The 20680-nt window shown below is 39.3% G+C and overlaps 1 protein-coding gene across 1 annotated transcript in view; it reads right to left on the minus strand.

The window, feature by feature from the left end:
- Positions 1–8684: 8684 nt before the first annotated feature.
- adgrl3.1 (adhesion G protein-coupled receptor L3.1) overlaps positions 8685–20680 on the minus strand; it is a 115365-nt gene continuing 103369 nt past the window's right edge. The window contains 7 exon segments of the mRNA XM_025907760.1: positions 8685–11372; positions 12403–12705; positions 13202–13219; positions 13836–13964; positions 17160–17253; positions 18420–18599; positions 20005–20173. Coding sequence (XP_025763545.1) covers positions 10729–11372; positions 12403–12705; positions 13202–13219; positions 13836–13964; positions 17160–17253; positions 18420–18599; positions 20005–20173 — 1537 coding nt within the window. The 3' untranslated portion in view covers positions 8685–10728.

Below are 20680 nucleotides of genomic sequence, written 5' to 3' on the forward strand. Positions count from 1 at the left end.
AGTCAAATGCTTCTAACATCCTTTTACTGGCTTACTTTCTTCGTGTTTTGCTTAATTATGTATATATATTTTTAGTTTGGAAAAATGCTTTTAGGAGGCTTTTAGAGATAGACAGCAATGCTTGGTGGAAACAATGGTTGACTACAATAAATGTGAATGTGTGCTGCAAAGCTATATAGTTACATTATTCATGTTAATGACTTGAACTTTGTTTAAAGGTCGGTGTTCGGCAAGTACTCTGGTAGTTATAACTGGAATTAAAGTAAGTTTTCAGGAAATCTGTTTAAATTTTTGTAATGAAAAAACCCAAACAACAAATAATAATATAGGTTATAAGTTAGAGGTGGAGTTCTGTACAAAAGTATTCTGGTTGTCAAACATTGAATACAAAGAAGTACTATTTTAAAAAATTCCAAATTAAATTAAACATGAATGCTCGGGTTATCAGTGTAACTTTGCTTTGTGTGCTGTAGCTCTACACTACAAAATTACACAATACAGACTAGAAGCAAAGCACATATTTCCTTTACTGATTCTTTTTGCAAGATCAACAACCTTTCGTAATTACTTGTTTGTGCACAGATAGCTCAATTATCCTTTCACAGTAAAACCAGAGCCACTTTTCTGTCCGGTGGAAAATTTCATTACAGCTTTAATGACTAATCTGTAGACAAGATCTAACGCTTGTAACTTAGTAACACATGCAATTACTGAGGATTGGGGTTCAAATGATACATATTATCTGTAATTTAATTTGATCATATGACGGATATTATTAGAGATTAGGACCAAGGTGAAAACAGCACCTTGTGCCAGGCACACTGATTCCATTTAGCATCCAGAGGAAATTATGAATTATTTTATTTTATACCGACAAGTTATCACAGCCTTCTGTGATAACTCCCACAAGTGGCACTTGTTTCCCCGTTTCATTCAACATATAACTAAGAAAATCAGGTACAAATATGCAGTTAAACATACAGAGAATCTTTGCTAATGCAGGTTTTACCAAGTCAGTAAGATCTTACTTTGGTAAGACTGTACGTTATTACAAGAAGTCCACACTTTAGGTTTAAAATGCACTACAGTATGTTGCTACAAGAACATGTTCATGGGTGTCATAAGGTTTAAAGGTACATCTTTGCGGCTTTCTTCCTGTGGAAACATGCTGAATTATTAACTGAATGTGATTCCTTTTTCAAACTGCTTTTTTTTTTTTTTTTGGTTTTTTTGGGGGTTTTTTTTTTTAACAACAATTAGGTGTAATTTTTCCACATTTGGGGCAATCAGATCAGTTCTTTTCTTAGTGAATTGCGATTAGTTTGAAGAAGTAAATGAATCTTTTTTTAGAAAGTAACTTGACATGAGTCTGGCCTACTGTACTAGCTCTCCACAAAAACACACTGGCAGTAATCCAGTGTCTGTCATATACACTGGTGACTAGCCCTCTCGCTTTCTCCGCCATCCCAGAGACTGTCTAAATGTCAGTGTTTTCTGTGCTCCTAATGTATTCCTAAAATAGTGTCTCCATTGCTGAGCCTCTGTGAAAAGGCACGCTCCAGAAAAGGCATAGTGAGTCTGACTCACAGCAGAGACAGCAGAAACACCATGCCATCCCAAAGCCAATTAAACATGCATGGGGGTGTACGTGACCTCAAAAAAGCCCATGGATGGTCATTCTCTCCCCCATTCTTTCCACTTTGTAGCTCACCCTCTGTCACTCTTCAGCTGAGGCTTGTCGTCTTCCCTTTTTACCAATTAAAGTGAATTATTCAGGGCAGCCTGTGTGTACCTGTTAAGTGTTTTTCTTCCAATGAGCACTCTCACAGAAAATTGAGGTGAGGAGAAGATGATCAAGAGCATGTATGCCTCTGCACATGGGCTGGGCAACTGAAGCAGATGAGTTGGCATAGGCATGCCCGCACCAGCATAGGTCAGTGGACGGACCCCTTTGCATTTTGATGTATTTCCAGAGGTCAGTGAGAGGCTAGTGATTCAGAAGTTAATATGATGTGACTTGGAGAAAGACTAATTAGCCCTCTATCACAGCAAGCCTCTAATAAACTAAAGAATGGCTACATAATGACAAATGAATCTCCGGATGACACAATTAAAAATGTGTAATTTAAGACCGTAAATTCCAATGACATCTGAAATTCTGGAATCCGAGGTGATGTGCTTCATTTCATCAGAACGTAAACTAGATTCTAGTGTGGCTGGAAAATGTCCTGCTTGTGCTTAACAATGCAGAAGAAGGAAATGGGATGGAAACATTAAAATGTCATACCGTATATGGATGGGCTGAATTTCCATCTTTAATCAAATTCATATTCAGCTTTAAATGTCATAGTTGCTTTAATTAACAGACACCACAATGTAATACCAGTTTCACAATGGACGCCGCTTGTTGCCATGCCATTCATTCACGTTTATTGATAACTGACTAAATTTCACCGAAATGTGAGGTAAATAAAGGCAGAAAAATAGGCCAGTCAACAAACTGTTGCTTCTACATAAATAAAATTAAAGATGATGATAGGCTCACCTAAACTATTATTATCTTATTTTGTCAGTAACCACAAAAGAAGCACTCATAAAACTTTACAGCTGTTTAGCCAACATGAAACAATACATGTATCAAGGCTAGTTTACACTATGGAGTCCTACTCTAAAATACTGTCATGGATTTAACACTGTCTGTGAACCTGGATTTATGAAATACAAGTTTAAAGTTTCTAGAGCTTGTATAAAGCCATCTTGTGCCAATATAGAATATGACTTTACTGTTTTTGTTGGTTGGTGGCTGCTAATAGATTACACAATATGTTTATGTTAGCTAACTAGTGATAGTGATAACTCAGTGGAAAACAAGGTAACAAAAACTCTTAAAAGCAGTCTAAGGGAGTTACTTTTGTATTGCGGCTGGTTGCAACAATAGAAAATGGTTCCTTGTTGTTGGTTAGCTGAACTGAAATGAGAACATCCGCGTGTTAGCATTACAGCTAACATGTGGATTTTCCCATTTCTCAAGCACTTTATGCATGAGGTCAGTGTGGAGAGAGAGTTTGTTTGTGTCAGGTCCACTGGTTGTTCACTGGACCAACAAGATGGAGTCAGATCGGGTCAGGTCGGGTGTACCAAGAGGCAAACTTCTCTACAAACCCAAACATTACAGCTAACAGGTGGAATTTCCTGTTTCAGTTTAGCTAGCCAACAAGGAAGAGCCAGTTGCTGCTAAAAAAAAACAAAAAAAAAACAGAGAGTGAAAGTGAGCAGTACTCCATCAGTTTTTCAACATAAAACTCATTGTTGCAGGCAGTGGTAATACAAAAAGATCTACCTTAGACTGATTTTAAGTTTTAAGTTTCCTTGTTTTTAACTGAGTTATCAGTTTGGTCACTGGTTAGCTAACAAAAACTAATGTAAGTCTACTAGTGCTAACAAACCAATCAAACAAGTGACATCACATGCTATACAGGCACAAGATGACATCCTCTAAAACAGCGGTCCCCAATCCCCGGACCTCGGACCGGTCCCGGTCCGTGAGTCGTTTGGTACCGGGCCGCGAGAGTTGAGGCTCGGGTGTGAAATGTATGGTTTTCAGGGTTTTTATCGGTTTTCAGCGTTATTTTGTTATCGTTTTTATCGTTAACTCGGTTTTCCTGGGTCTTTTCACGTTTGTTATGAATAAATCTTCTTTTTTTCGGTACCGGCACTAGTTTTATTTTGTTGTATTTATCTGCGACACCTTATTGTCAGTCCATGAAAATATTGTCGGGCATAAACCGGTCCGTGGCGCAAAAAAGATTGGGGACCGCTGCTCTAAAACGTCTAAACATTTATATAAACCTATGGCAATTTTATAGAGTAGGGCTTCATGGTGTATGTTAGCCATGATAAATGTAATGTTTCATGTTTCCACATGTACGTCACTGTCCTATGGTGTTTTTGTTCTGTATGTATATGTAACGTCAAAATTATTTATCTTGTGTACAAAACGTCTCCAAAACCCGTTTGATGATTTGTTTGGTGTGTGAACCCATTTGCTATGCAACTGGTGTGATCACATTACAGGATGGTTACAATTTATCCAAGATTATACCGCAGTGGCACAGCCTTTGAGCATGACTTCTAATTCTTTTTTTTTTGCCTTCCTACCTTACCTAATTTGAATTTTCATATTGCTGCGGCTACAAATAGTCATAAAGAACTGAAAGAACATTTCTGAACAATTTTTCAAAAACTCTATTTCAACAACTATTTTAGGCTATAAGTATCTTTCCAGAGAGCATTCGTTATTCCACACTTTTCCTTCTGTTTAGTTTTTTTTTTTTTTGTAGTCTGTGCACTGCAGTTGCCACATTTAGATCCCCTCAGCTTGCCAAAGACATTAATTAATCATAAACAAATACAATAAACAGAATGATTCCCTTTAATTTATATTCCTGCTCATCCTTGCTGTCTTATGCCTTTGGTGTGTGAGCTGAGTCTGAGAGACATGTCACCTTGTAAGACATACTGAATGCCTTCCCTTGAAGGAGGGAAACAGAGAGAGCAGGAAGATAACACAGCCAGGCAGCACTAACCGATCAGAGCACTCCAGCAGAGATATGACCCACATAGCCCAATACTCGTTTAATCAGCCTGCTACTGGCAGAGGAAAGAGGGAATCGGAGGGAGGAACAGGGGAAATTTGAGTGTTAGGTGGCTTCAGTTAGTTTTAAGGAAACTAAAATACATTTATAAAAAATGTAGCTTCTCTCCATGCTGCTTGTTTCTTCACACTTTCCTTTATTTTTGCTCCCTCCTTTATTGTTGGTCTTCCTGCTTTTCTTATTATTTTTCAACTCCTGTTGCTGTATTATTTTCTTTTATTTCCTGCTCATGAACTGAATCTATGATCAAACTAGATAAAAGATGGCAAAAGTCTTCAATAATATAAAGATTCTGTGCTGAGATCGCACTCAACTGAGTAACAAGAAACATTTGTGGAGGCAGTGCCACAAATAAAAGGGCATGTGACCATTTCATTAAGCTTTTCATATCGTGGCCCCCGTGCCGTTTTTTAAAAATTAAATAACTATTTTTTATTATTATTACAAAAATAAGGGGGCTCTATTGTAGGCCAATGCAGATTATTAACTGTTTGACATGTGATGAACAATTACTTTATATATATATTATATAAGAATATATATATATATATATATATATATATATATATATGTATGTATTCTTAAAATGGTCTGTTTAGCTACACACCAGAAACCAAAGCTGATATCGGTGTGAGACAGATGTTGTTAGTAGGCTGGAATCTTTTTACACTAATTGCTGTTAGTTTTTCTTCACCATTGTAAATATACCCACATCATGGTGGTAGTTTGTTGTGGTTTCACAGGATTTGTTTAGTAATACTGAACCAAGAACACCCACCCTAACCAATTAGTAACCAACCCGTTCTGCAATCTGAGCTGCAGCCATTTAGAAAATACCAATTTATTGCTGGCGAAGCACCTCCAGTGGTTTGAGTTTTTATCATCTTAAGTATACCCAACTGAAGAATAACAGTTTCAGATCTGTTTATGCAGTAAATTTTGCTCCAAAATGTTTCCTCATTGGAATAAAATAAACTGTACAGCTATGGTTATAAATTTGACTCAATATATGCAATAGACAGCTGTGATGTCTTTTTGCCAGGATACATAAGGATGCCAAGATGCATGGCCTATACAGTGACTACGGGTGTGATACATGATGTGACTCTAGGAGACACCGTCAGTATGTGTTGAAATAATACGTATACATGGTCTGCTGAGTTTGCAAGTTTGATCACTTACAAAGAAATCAATTTTTACTGTAGTTTCATTTTAATGGAGAGAAACAGAATGCCAACCAAAATCCCAGAGAAACACATTACATAAAAGTTATAAATGGATTTGCATGTCCTTGAGTGAAAAAAGCATTTGATCCACAAGTAAAACATGATGTTTCTTGTAGGTGGTCACCAGGTTTGCACACATCTCATCAGGGATTTTGGCCCTTCATCTTTACAGAAACACTCTAAATCCTTTAGGTTTCTTGGCTGCTGCTAGGCAACTCCAATGTATCCATCTCCGCGCTTGACTGTGGGGATGGTGGTCATTGGGTCATACTCAGTATTGCACTTCCTCAAGATATGGCAGGTTGTATGAATGTCAAAGAACTATGGTTTCATCTGACCACAGCAGTTTTTGCCATGCCCTCTCTAAATAATTTAGATGTTCATCGGCAAACTTTAAATGGGCCTCTACATGTGGCTTCTTAAGGCGAGGCCTTTGCGGACGCTGCAGAATTTTAGTCCATTACAGTGTAGTGTGTTACCAACTGTGCACTGTGGCTGGTTTTCCAACTGCCTTCAGATAACTAACAAGCTCTTCCCATGTATGTATGGGTTAATTTAACACCTTTCCCATAGTCATCTTCACTCCATGAAGCAAGATCCTGCATTGAGCTCCAGACTGAAGGTGATTGATGGTCATTTAATATTTCTTCCACTTCTGAATAATCACACTGATAGTTGTCACCTTCTCGCCAAGCTTCTTGCTAACACCCTTGTATCCCATTCAAGCAGATCTACCATATTTTCCTTGATGTCCTTTGACAGCTCTTTGGCATTGCTTATGGTGGTGGAGAGTTTGGAATAAAAGAAATTGATTCTGTGGACAGGCGTGCTTTATACACATAATAAAGTTGATTGATTGATACATTTTAATTCTGAGAGCCAGAATTGTAAAAGATCAAATACTTATTTCACTCAATACAAATCAGTTTATAACTTGTGTGTAAAAAAAAAGAAGAAAAAAAGAAAAGAAAAGAAAGAAACAATCCAACTTATATGTACTTGTTTGAAAAGGACTGTAAGTGTGTGTGTGGAACTGCAGAACATAGCCAACAGGTTGTTTACAAATTAACTTCATACACACTCTTAGGCCTGTTGCCAAATTAGAGGATGTTGAATCTTCTCACTCGTTCCCTCTAGAGACTACACTAGCTGGAGAAGGTAACTAGCCATTCCTCAGTGGGGTTTACCAAAGTCCACCCAGGGAATCATTAAGAATTTCTATTGCTGGGCAACACTAAGCACATGGGCCCCAAAGGACAAGTTAGCAACTTCACCACATTAAGTGGGTGGAACTGTGTAAGTGTAGAGGGAACAGACTACATGGAAAAAAGTACATATATAAGTAGACCAACACAATAGTGGCTATGATACAGCTACTGACAAGCACCTTGACAATTGAGCAAAATCCAAAATGTAATGTGAAGACCTGAACTTTTACAAAGACAGCTCCACGAACTTTAATTTGAAAAACACAAACAAGTAGTATACTTTTTAAAATGGGAATCTTTGAATCCAGTGCCAATGCCACAGGCTTATAAAATTGAGCACTTAGCCATGCAGTCTGCCTTTAAAAACATTTGTAAAGGAACAGGTTGATCTAAAGAGCACAATGAATTTGAGAGTGGTACAGTAATAGGATGCCAACAACTCAATAAGGGAAATTTTCCTTAGATATTAGATTTATTATTTTTTATATTAGATATTTTCTAGATATTCTAAGATCAACTTTACTGGTATTTGTACAAAGCGAAAGCGTTCAGGAACCATAGCTACTCAAACACAAACTGGGTTTACAGAACAAATTTTAGGTTTTCTTGAGTCATTTGTGTTATTTTAAGAAAACATTAAAAAAAAAGCTTTTTTTTGGATTACTTTAAAAAGTTGTTCCACTCAAGTGTGTAAAGTAACTCTGAAGAAATTGGCTGTTTTGTACTCTAAAATGTTTGATTCAATGACAAGCCACTGATTTAACCTAAAAGAATAGAGAATTTCACTGAAATAACCTAAAATAAACTACAGAGGACTCTTTAAAACTGACAATGTAGAGAAATATTTTTTATGTGATTTGGCAGGTTAATTCAATGACAAAACAATGACAAAACAAACCTTTTTGTTCCAGTGTAAATGTACGGTTCCAAACCTCCTTTGGCATTAACATCAGTACAGAAGCTGTGTGCTGGGAGCTTCGTGGCATCCAAGGCCAGGAAGCAACTGCAAGTGTATCGTGTATGTGATCCACCAAATAAACTTGGAGGAAAGCTGGACCAATTTAAAATATTAACTGATTCCCACTTTGATAGACAGAGAGAAAAAAATGTGCAGCAGTGAGTTTCTGCTGGTGGCGTGACCACCGTGGGTTACTTGCAGAGGTTCATATCACACTTAGTTTTTGTGAAAGTAATTATTCATCAATCACATTACCCTTGAGGTTCAGTCCTTTATATGTATAGAATATGTAAATATATGTTAATCTCCAAACAATGGAGGACTAATGTATTCACTGACAGAAAGAATTCTTCAAAAATAAATTGCCTAATATGATTCTGTAAACTTCCCACACACTCAGCTATGGCACGCAAAAGCTTTAACTGGCAGAAGCTGTTCTGACAGATCTATAGGAAAGGGCAGAATTTCACCTCAGAACTAGACCCAAATGCATGCAGCGAGATGTTTGCATACTCATAGTCTCACCAAATGGTCAGAAACACACATCTGAAATGAAAACAGTGATGGGTTTAACTCTGTGTTTGTGTTTAATTTCAGCATAATCACTGAAAACACTCAAGAGGCAGAAACCCGCAAAGCTATGTCAGTAATTTATTTGTTGGCAAACAACTTTCACTGTTACAACAAATATTAGTTATGAGATCATTCAACGTGGAACCCATACAAAAAGAATAAATAATTAGCAGTAATATTGTAATAATAATCAAGATCATAATAATTTAAAAAAAGAAATGAAAAACCAAAAAAAATAAAAAATAAAAAAACAAACCCAGTGCCACTTTATTTACTCCTGCCAGTTTTCTTTCCTCCAAGCTTGTTTTGCTGTATTTAAACCAATAAACAGATAAATAAATAATTTCTCTCTTGGGGACATGGCGGGGTTTGTGGAATACATGTGCAAGCTACACTTCATACACTTATTCATTTTTCCTGCTAAATAAGTAAACATTGGCTTTCCACATTGGACAGTGCTGTTCTGTGCAGACTTTTCACATTTTCAGTACGCAAATATGGTGTAGCCATGACATTTCATTGGTAAGACTGACCCCTTTGTAAAATAGTAGATTCTCTGAGCATTCTTCTGTACAATAAGATCTCAAACAGCACTGTAAGGTATTATCAATTGCTAGAATATTTGGCAGAGGATATGTTTTTAAAAACTATTCTTGTGCTACTTCGTAAATCTGGCGTCTTTGTCATTTTTCACACCCAGGCCCCTCGTGCAGGGTCAAAATGAGATGAGATCCTCTTCCATCAAAAGTCTAAAATGTAGCATTTCCATAGTAATCACTTCCTTCGTCGCCTAACTACTTCAGTTTCCTGCTTGGTTTAAATCTACACAAGTGGCAAAGTATATAGTAACAACTAATTTGCAAAATGTACGTGACAGTGGTGTTGCTATAAAAAGGACCAGGATGAAGTGTGCGTAGGGTATATGCGTATTAATTAAGGAGTGCTTGACCGCCTCTGCATTACGAAAGAGTGACATGAAAGATTGTTTCTTGCTCGTTCTGCAGTCCTCTCGTGAACAGAACATATCATTGCATTTCAGAACGTTTTCACACACAAAAGGTTTGCAACTTAGGATTAGAAAATAAAAGACTTGGTCATATGCAACATTTGTATCTGTATCTGGATTCTGTACAATACATAGAAACAGTTTGTGATTTCTTCATAATCCTTTGATAACTGAAAACTTTTACAGAAGAAAGGAGAAGAAACAGAACTCGTTCTTTTTTTTCACTTCAGTCTGTTGTAATATGATCTTCCTTCTTTGTTTTCAGTGAAATACACAGTAGCCGCTGTCACTACGACTTGCAGGAATGTTACACCAGCCCAGACACAACTCCAGTTTAGCAGATACGAACAGGAAGAGAATTTCGAACATCAGTTTGATATGGTTACAGTTCAGTCGCCCAAATAATATCAGTGGTTCTTTTTCTTTTTTTCTTTTTTTTACTTTTTTTTGGGTGATTGTTAGTGAGGGCATTATCATACATCCTTCACTTGATTGGCAGGTAGCGGTGCTTCTTTGGGGCCAGTTTATGCTGTGAACACCAGAGTCTGACGTCCTGCTCTACCCTTTATTGTCGTGGAGACGTCATCCAACGTATGCGTCTTTAAGAGTTAGACAGATAGACAGACATACAGACAAACAGACAGGCAGCTCTTTTCACCCAGGGCTGGGGGCCTTGGCCCTGTTGTGGTGGTAGTGGAGACTATATGCTATAATCTGCTAGAGGTCCATATTGGTAAACTTGTAGGGCTACGGTCAATCCGAAGATTCCAAATAAAAGTAACAGGTACGGTAAAATTACAGAATCCCTCCCCGTTCCTTTTCTGTTCTGAGTTCAAACATTCCATTCTGGCTTGATGTTCACAAAAAGTCTTTTAGAGCTGCCCTCTCAGTCTGCACCTTTTATGACAGTACATTCAGTCCCTGCTTTTAACTGGCCAGTGATGTCTCAATCATATTGTCATGGGCCGCCGTTAATGTTACACGCAGTACCTCAATCCAGGGTCGGGCCAGCTCAGTCTGTCAGTCAACAACACAGAATGTTTTCACTGAAAGGTTGAAAGTGTAAAGGTGGGCTGGGGAGGGACAGAAGTCTCGACTGCCTCTATAGACTGGTAACCAGGTGAGAAGGGTCTACAGGCGGCTCCTCGGGTGATGAATCGGACTCATCCTTGCTCCCAGAGACCATATATCCATCACTGCCACCACGGCCCATGTGGTAGTAGCTCTGCAGCTCGTGAAGGTGATTCCTGGAGCCCAAGTTTGGCATGCTCTTATAATAGACATCATCCAGTTCAGGAGCAGTAGCACTCTTACAGGGCTGTAGCTCCCCGGAGCTGTCTTCCTCTCCGTCTGTTAAACCATTCATCTGCCCATCTGGGAGGTCCGTCAGCACTGGCATGCTGGTGTAGAGTGAGTCTCTGTGGTTTGGTGAGTGCGTGTGCTCATCAGTGTGCTCGTTTGTCAGCAGGGGAAAAAAGCTCTCGCTGGTCTCTTGAGGAATGCGCCGTGGCCGGGAGAAACTGTGAGGAGGCGGCGGCGGCGGGGGGTGGCTGTCTGGCGGAGGAGGCCGTGGCGGCAGGAGAGGTGCATTGGACTCCTCTCTGATAATCTCCAAACCCAGGTTCTCCTCATGGGGGAAGGCTACAGGGTTGTCTAGTACCATGGGGCCATTGTCCTCTTTACTGCCTCCCACACATCCACCAACTCCACTGCTGCTGCTGCTGCTGCTGCCCCCTGCCAGGCTCCCTGGAAGAACCAGGCAAGAATCATATTACACCACACATCTCAACATATTAGCCCACTGACGTTAAATCATTTTGAACAAAAAGCACTGCCACTGCTACCCAAGGCAGAAACTTTAACGTTACTAGTAAAACATGTATTCAATTTTTTTGAAGTCCCCAATGTAATTTTCAGAAATTAAAAACAGATTAAATTAGTGCTGTCAGCGTTAATGATGCTGGATGGCGCTAACGCGTTAACGAGCTAACCGCTCTAACGCGTTGACGCCGTGCAGCCCCACACACGGGGCAATCCACGTTAACTTGCTAACGGAGATTTAACGTCATTTTAACGAGATTAACGCTGACAGCACTACATTAAATTAGTCCTGCTATGTGTCACCTGACCCAAAGATGGCGATTTAAAGGATGTCAGCTCCTTGATGTCATTGTCCAGGTTGTCTGGCTTTCGAAATTACAGTTTTACTTGAGCTCACCAGTGCCATTTTCAACAGTGCCATTTTCACCAGCATCATATGTCTGCTATCCAGTAAAAAAACAAAAAACCCAAAAAACTACTGTCTGCTAGATCTGCCCACTACCAAATGTCAGACAGGCAAAGTCCAAAAAAGAAAAAATGATCAACTTCAGGTGAATCTGCGCTTCACAATACCTGCCAAAAGTGTAAAAGTTTTGTATTAACATATCAGCTGTGATAATATGTCGCAGTTGTTTAAGCTGTCTGCGAATGGTTAGAAATAATAATTATTGTAGATTTTAATATGTTACTCTCCACTTCTATTGTGCTGTTTTGCTGAGTTTACCTGAACCCTCAGAAGGAAGGGTCACTGCAAATCATTATAAACGACAGGCTTTTACTTAATTCAGTTTAATAATCACCTGTCTGCATAAATCATTGTAACCAGATAACACATTTATAATTACTCTAAGACTATTTGTGTTATAGTGAGTTAACAAGCAGTGCCACTTAATAAATTGAAATATTTACATCTGTTTATCAAAACCTTAAATTATATAAATGAAACCACATTCACCTCCATTGGCCATGCTGCTGTTCACCAGTTTGTTCATGAGGTTGTGATTGCGCTCTGTGGTTGCTCTCTCATGATTGTTGAGGTAAGATGGGATATAGTTGGACGTCAGCTCCTTGAGGATCTTCTTCTCTAGAGTTGTCTCCTTGTGGTTGCTGTGGGTGCCGTAGCCGGCGCTACGGTCGAGGATCTGGACACAGTCGCTCAAGTACTCACTGCTCGCCATGCTGTAGTTGTTGGCATGGTTACCATTAAGAGGGAGTGTATCCATAACACTGGAGTCTCTTGCGTTGTTCAGGATGCCCTCTGAGAAGCAAATAATTTTAAAAAGTGCTAATTATTAAGATGTAAGAAAAAAAATAACTCCCAAGTGGTTTTTTACAAATGAAAGATTTTAATTATTGTTTCACATCGTAGTGGGTGCTGTGAATTGAGGATTAAAAAATAGCAATGATAAATTTCTTGGAAAGAAAAATGCTTCAAGCGTCCATAATTCATTAAGGAGAATCTTCATAAGTACTCTTCTTTTTCAATTGCTGCTAGCGCTACAACAATACAAAAAGAAAAGTTAAAATTTCACTGAAAAATGTTTTAAGTAGAACTTCTGGTAATTATACAGGAGTTATTATCACATCTCATCTCCGTGCTTGTCGCCTAATACTATAGATACTGTATATCGACTGGAAAACTTTTTTGGGGAAAAAAAGTTTTGCATAGGTTGGATTTAAAACATTACATTGCTTTAAAGTCAAGAAAACAATTATGTAGCTGAAGTAGTTGGGAGTAATAATGTAGCCCATACTTGTGTCTCGGTATGGTGCTAATGGACAGCATGAGGGAGAGAGAGAGAAGAGAAACACAGATGTGAATTTAGACATTGACAGAAACACATTTCAGCCACCATTACATCAACAATTGCTCAACAACTAAAGGCAAGTTGACAAATTTTAAACACAAAAAATCTTACATAATGATTACAGAACAAAATATTTGTGCTTTGTTATAAAGACAGAGAAAGAAACATTAAAGCACAGCATAGGAATCACATTTAAAATGCTATATATGTAGATATTAAGGATACGCAGACACATGCTGTTGCACAAGCAACACATGGCCAAACTGACACATGCATGTAAAAATAAAAATAAAAGTAAATCTAACATTCATATAAAATGTAATATATAAGGAATATGGTTCCCAAGTAGCTTATTTAAGATATAGCAAATCTGCAAATAGTAATATAGATACAGGTTTATACGTATATTTCAGTGTCATTGATAATCTCACTTGGGAACCATAACATGCATGCATCAAAATAGAAAGCACCTTTTAAACTGAAAGAACCATGCAAACTAAATCAATAAATAGATAAAATAAAGCAACTCTATGCTACATTTAAAAATGTTGTATGTTCATAAATGGAACATCAGCCACACCTTGGGTGTTGTACATGCCCACAGCTGGGTTGTTATAGACTGCCGAGTCCCCCAGGAGCGTGTTATAAGGATTGTTAGTACCATGGGGACGAAGGAGAGCATTAGTTATAAGATGATTAGCCATGGCTCCTGGTACAGGCAGATAGAGAAAGAGAGAGGAAAAGCAATAGCCAAGTCGAGAGAGAAGGAGAGAGGAAAAGCAACAGCCAAGTCAAGAGAGAAAAAGAGAGAAGCACTCAGGAGAAAAAAACCCAAAAAAAACCCAGAGTGGAGATAGAGGTTAAAGGAGAGAACATGTAGCCATTGCAGAGTGGAAGTAAGGAAGAAGGAAAAAGAAGGGAGAGCGAGATGGAGAGTGAGTGTGTGGAAGAAAGAGGGAGAGAAGAGGACAAGTAAATCAAACAAGCTAACAGTTCGGGGAGAAAGGCAAGAAAAAGCTTGACAAGTCATTCTTGCAGCCATTGCATACAGGCTGAGGGAGGGAAAGGGAGAAGGAGACAGAGAGAGAGACAAAGAGAGAGTGCCATAGCTTGGAGCAGACTGTGCTGCAGTTCAATACGCTTGAGCAGAGAAGCATGACTACAGGACAGTTAATGGACAAAGGGGCCACAGAAAGTGTTTTCAGTGCATTTTCTGAGAGACTGCTCATATACACATTAAGACAATGCAAAAAATACAGGCAACAAATGAGCACGACAGCTCTTATGCATTCATCCTCATGATGCTATCGACGCTGTATGAAGCAGGCTGTGCTACCGCTGTCTGTGCATATCATCATATCATAGCTTTAAAACAGAGAGGGGAAAAACGGATATGTTCTAATATCTCTGTGGTTTCTGCATAAACTCAAAGCAAAACATAAGAAATAATTATCTTTATCATAGTTTCCTTTTCCTTTTAGCACGTTAGCAGCACCACTAATGAGGTGCAGCGATGTTATACACATGACCAACCACTGTGTATGTGACGACCTAGTGGTGAGTCTGCATCATGCAGTTTTTGTTTTTGCTTTTCTTTTCTGCTCTTTCTAGCAGCTTCAAATGCAATCCTGCTAATATTATACAGTTGTCACTGACTGTGTGGGATCTGAACTTATGGTTATGTAAACTAGCTACATCTACCATTATACGGATGCATCCCGTACCCAGTAAAATCATGTCTAAAGGCTAGTAAATCTATGAAAAATATAGGGGCACAGCAATTTTTCACTTCCCTAAGGCATTTTTTTCTCATTTCTACACAATGTAAACTATAAACTTATGATTCCTATGCCATTATAACCCAGCACTCAAGAACTACATAAGTCAAATATTGTCATAACATTCAAAAAAAGGGAATATATGCATTCTAGATCCTTTCCAATGTATGACTACACAAATTATTCTACAAAACTACAAATTATAGCGGCGTAAGAAATTGTAAGCTCTGACACATCAATCTGCTGCAAAATGGTAAAGGTGGAGGGAAATTTGTCATAGCTGGACACACTAAAATGAAAATCACGTTAAGGACCTGTTATCTTTAATTACTTGAACTGATCCCTCCTTTTCTCGGCGCTGCCAAAAGTCAGGTACGTGAATACATGAGTTATTTACTGGTTGATTATGTGACGTGATGTCATTAGTCCCAAGCTTCTGGAACTATCGTTGATCTTAGTGTTGCGGATGTTGTCTGTAGATTTCCAGTACTTATATATATATTTTGCCTCACTTTAACCTTCCGAGATTCTGGCTTACATAAGGCGTTTAGTTGGCCATGACAAAAAATTTAGGTTGCTTGAAAATGTGTGTATAGCATCTCCTAATGTTGTTACTGCACAAATGAACCAAAGAGAAAATGATTTCCTTTTTTTTCTCCTTCTGGTCAAGGATCCAAACAATCAATGTGGCATGTAGCTCAGTGATGTGCCTATTTTACAGCAGACTCTGTGAAAGCGTTGCCACATACACTAAGTAATATAACTACAGCTTCTTTAGTCTGACTCTGTTAGCGTAAGCTGGTACCGTCAGTGTTTAAGTGAAAAAGGTATTAGCTGATAGATAATTATCTTTTACTGCTAGGGTTCCAGATTTGCAACCCCCCCTCCCTTTTCTCTTTTTTAGATTAAGTAAAAACAAAATTTTTAATTAGAGAGTGTTTGTGTTTCACTAAAATGAAATACAGCCACATACTAACAACCGACTCCTATGTTCCTGAGCATACCACAGAACCTTTTTTTTTCGGTCACTGCTGTGTAGGTCTCTCTTCTTCATTATAGCTTAAATGACCTGGGCATAACAAGAAGTCGGTCTCTTATCTGACAATCCAATTTATTCCATTCCACCGTTATCCAATAAGTCAAAGTATGTAGTTATTTCAAAATCTACTGGCTAAGTAGCTCCGTGCGGCATTCTTTAAAGTGTGAGGGAAGGAGGAGGTGTGGGAGTCTTAAGCCCTGCCTCACTAAGTGTGTGATAATTCAAGCGCTGACACGCACCATGTCTGCTTTAGTATCAATCTGTCATGCTAACAGCTTATTAGTGGCCTGAAGAAAGTGAGGGCCACACCTCAGCTTAGAGTCTAACAAATGGCAGCATGTGTTCTCTTGCGTGTGTGTGTGCACGTATTTCAAACTGTGTGGCCATTTGGGTATCTATGCCCTCATTACCCTAGCCCTCGGATAGCCATACCCATTGAGTTCATTCCTACAGTCCATTACACTGTCCTACTCTGAAGGGACTGCAATACACAGCTCTAAATAAAGCAGGGATACACTGAACTAGGCTTATTCATTTAAAAGGTTTGAGACTACAATAGCGTACAGATTCTCAGGTGCAAAAGTTTCGCTCTACTTAAAATGAAATAGGATGCTATGTGATGTGTGGTGCTGTGAATTCATCTAAAAATGCAACACTAATCTGTATAGCATACTGTATTATAATAAAGGTGTTATTGGTGTTTAGTTTAAGGCTTAAAGGATTCAAACCTACAGCAGTTAAAGAAACATCTGTCCTTGCAAAAAGAAGATTGGTGCTACAGCACAGTTAGCGCTTCACTCTGTAGATTTATTATTGTGACAATAAAGTAGTTTCAGTTTTGACAGGAGCCTGCCCCTACCTCTCCTTCCTGCGAAAAAGCAGCTTTTGAAGCAGCAAAAATAAGTAAGTGATATTTACACTCTATCCTGCTAATCTTCCCATCTTCAAGAACAAAATACCATTATCAGTAGTCTGGACCGCAGCTACTTTGCTAAATGACAGCGTATGCTGCCTGTGCCTCCTGCTATTAATAAAGCAGATAGGGTGACAGTGATGAGGATGCAAATTGTAGGTATCCCGTGGTTACCTCTGTTGAGCGTAGCAGAGCTGTTGATGTCTCCAGTGATGAAGGAGGACTCCTGTTTCCTCACAGTGTCATTCCACATCCGCCTGATACGACTCTATACACATGAGAAAAGAAGCGAAAAAGAAAGAAAAGGGTAGAGATGGTATGGGCAAATTCGTAGAGGGGTAACAATAAAATGCAAGGGAAAAGAAATCAAAGGAAGAGCCAGGAACAGATCAAGGGAGAAAGGACACGACAACAAAGAAGGGAGAGAAATATAGTGAGAAAGTGTAATATATGGGAGGCGATTGGCAAAAAAAAAGGATCAAATTAGTGCAGGAGAGGCAGTAAATGGGAAAAAAAACCAAAGCAACATCCGACAAAAGAGAAACAGGCGGGGAAAAATAATCATACATCAGTGTCTTTTGTACTCCATATACATTTTTTTAAGCAACATTGTCTGTCACAGTCAGGGTTTTGGATCTCACACTTTCAACAAAACATCCATATTTTAAGTAGAGATGCACCGAATGTAATTTTACTGGACTATTGCATTTTTTTTGCATGTTTTCTAACCTTTCTTTCATGGAGAATTTCCATTTTTGCTCATAATAAAACATTGACTGTTTAAAAAACTTTTCTATGTTTTCCAGTACGACACCAGGTTACTGAACCTACTATCACTCCCACTCCAACAAACGCATAATCAAGTGCTCCAGGTTACTGGACACAATATTGAGCTTCTTCATTTACTGGCAAACAGTGCCAACAACAGTATATGATGCCAACTGAGCTGAGCAGATCGTGTCAGAGTTGGAGCTAATAAATGCTAAACAAAAGTTACTCTGACTTTGCTCTTATTGCAGAAAAGAGAGTTCTGAAATTACTAATGGATTGGCAGAACTATGAGAAAGAGGAAATGGCAGATGGCTACACTGGTAGATTACTGGCAACTGAGTTAGCAGTATGAGGAAGCCAGATACATTTACAGCTTATAAGATATTACATTTTGCTTCTCAGAAGAAATATATCTGCACAGCAATTACAGTTGTTTTTGTTGTCTAAGGTGCACTATCGGCTGTGGTGGATGGCAACGAAATCGGTTATACCCTTGCTCGGATATACTAGCCGATTGATCGGTGCATCTCTAATTGAAAGCCCTAAAATAAACTGAATGGCATTCCAACTTAAAGTCGCATTTAATGTGTTTGCCTAAAATATGAGATGAGTTGAAAGTGAACAGCGATGACCCAAAACCCTCATGGCGTTATCTGGCCTCACCTGAGAATCTGCTGTGCTGTAGCGTCCAGGTGTGCAGGCAGGTAAGCTCACCTGTGAGCCTGTGGAGTAGCGGCCCGGGGTCCGCGAGGTGGTGGTTTTACTGGAGGAGGAAATAGAAGTCTCCACGCTCTTCCCGCTGCAGCAGTGGGTGCGCAGACATTTGCCGTACTCTTTACGCACCTGGACCCCAGATGGTGGGAGGAGGAAAAAAGCGGCAGAAACTGTAAATGCACTCTCAGCCAGCGCGTACAAAAGAGGGGGAATTGATTGATGTTTTCACTTTGACGTTGCACATAATGATGCATATTTTCAAGATGACATGCCGGGAAAGAAGAGACAAACTCTTCTTCTACTCAACTTCCTTGTGCAAACACTAAACCCATAAATTTAGACATTAGAAGATTAGCTCCATAAACTTTCCCCCATCAACATTCTCCCCAAGCTGCCACATATTCATCTAAAATGGACATATTCCTTAGGGGGACATGTGATGCACTTGTACACACAGAACATCTGCATTTAGATCCCAATCAAGTTAGAACAAATACGACTGTAATTGCTTTTTAACAAGCTCGTTGGACTGGCAGGCATATATTGCCACATGCTCTGTTTGAACAGCTGTGTGGTGAGTTGCTCCATGCATCTTGGGAGAAACCAAGTTGGGTCGCAGCCAAAGAAAACCTCATCATTGTTCTGAGGACATCTCTCTGGATACCTGATCCCGTGACCTAGCACATACCTAAGTATACTGTGCACACAGACACACACACACACACACACACTGCACTTGTTTACTGGTCATGCACTTGAAACTAAAAATTGTCTGTGGGATGGCAGCCAGATGAGAGTATTAAGCATTTGATGAATCTTCTTTCCATATCCTACTCCTCTTCTGGAGTCCCAGGCACTGACAGTGTGTGGGAGACTGTAAAAATATCCCGGTGTGTGTAGGCTCTTCCTGGAAGCCACACATAACTCAAGTATAAAAAAAGTACACACATGTGCTCACAAATGCCAGTAATCCTTTAGGCCAACTAAACCCAAAAAATATACTGAAGAGTTTGTTTTTTTTTTAATTATAGAGGACTCGAAAGGCGAACCGTGTGTTAATGTGAGTCATAAAATCATAAAACTCACTTGAGGAAATTACCTGAAGCTTCAGCCAATTAGACTTCAAAACACTCATGCATGTCCTCATCCTGTGTCCAATATTTAAAACAATTAGAGCTGAATATTATCAAAGTGTATAACATGCTATTTCAGGTGCGATGACCCTGCCTGATGATGGAAAACTTTCTTTGCTGCTGCGAGAACAAGTCACACCGTAAGACAAGCAACTCAGTTTGTTACCTGCTGCCTCAAGGCAAGACAGACAGTGACAGCGAAAGAGAGTGTTAGGTAGCAAGAATGAAAAAGTGAGAGAATTGAGCAGTAGGGATACTGAATGACCAATCAAACCTCTGTGACAGCTCTGCAGATATTTTTGGTGTCCCTGCTGATCGTTTCTAGCTCGCATGTGTGCCTCTGTGTGTGTTTGTATGTCTGTCTGTCACTCTGGCAGCTTCTGTCTAGCTTTGTGCCTCACCTTTTTCTGCAGTATGCAGTGGAAGATGAAGATAAACATGCCCTGCAGAGAGTTGAAGATGGTGAAAAGGTAGGCCATGATCACGGTGCTCTCGTTGATGTACATTAGCCCGAACGCCCAGGTCAGACCAAGCAGACACAGCAGAGCTATGGCCCCAATCACCCAGGACCTACGTGAGAAGAGAAACAGTGGAAAATGAGAAATGCTCATCTTGTTACTCTGTGTCATTATCAAATGAAATTCAAACACGAGAAGTTTGTCTTTTCCCCCCGTGGTGAAAAAACTAATCAGTCAAGGCTGACGCATGAGGGACCATGAGGGGTTAGAAAGGGTTCATTATGAGCCCCAACACTGTAGGAGTAGACTGGAGAAAACAGCGGGAGTTTTGCTTAAAAGAATTAAAGCCTTATAAAAGGGTTTAGAGGAGGCAGTGCGAGTGGATCTTTTCATTTAGATCCAATCTCCAGAGAGCGAGGAGAGGTTATAAGCGAGCTGACGTCAGCCACGGGTATCACGAAGAAAAGCATTCTTCACCGAGCACACTTTTCCCAAGCTGCAGCCAAACTTTCTCAGTCAAAGTATATGACAGGAGGTAAAAATCATTTTCAGGCAGAAGTAGGTCCTGAAGTCTGTTAGCGCACTTGTGACTATAACAGTTTAACGGGAGTAGATTTGA

The sequence above is a fragment of the Oreochromis niloticus genome, linkage group LG6, assembly GCF_001858045.2.
Source record: "Oreochromis niloticus isolate F11D_XX linkage group LG6, O_niloticus_UMD_NMBU, whole genome shotgun sequence".
Taxonomy (NCBI): Eukaryota; Metazoa; Chordata; class Actinopteri; order Cichliformes; family Cichlidae; genus Oreochromis; species Oreochromis niloticus.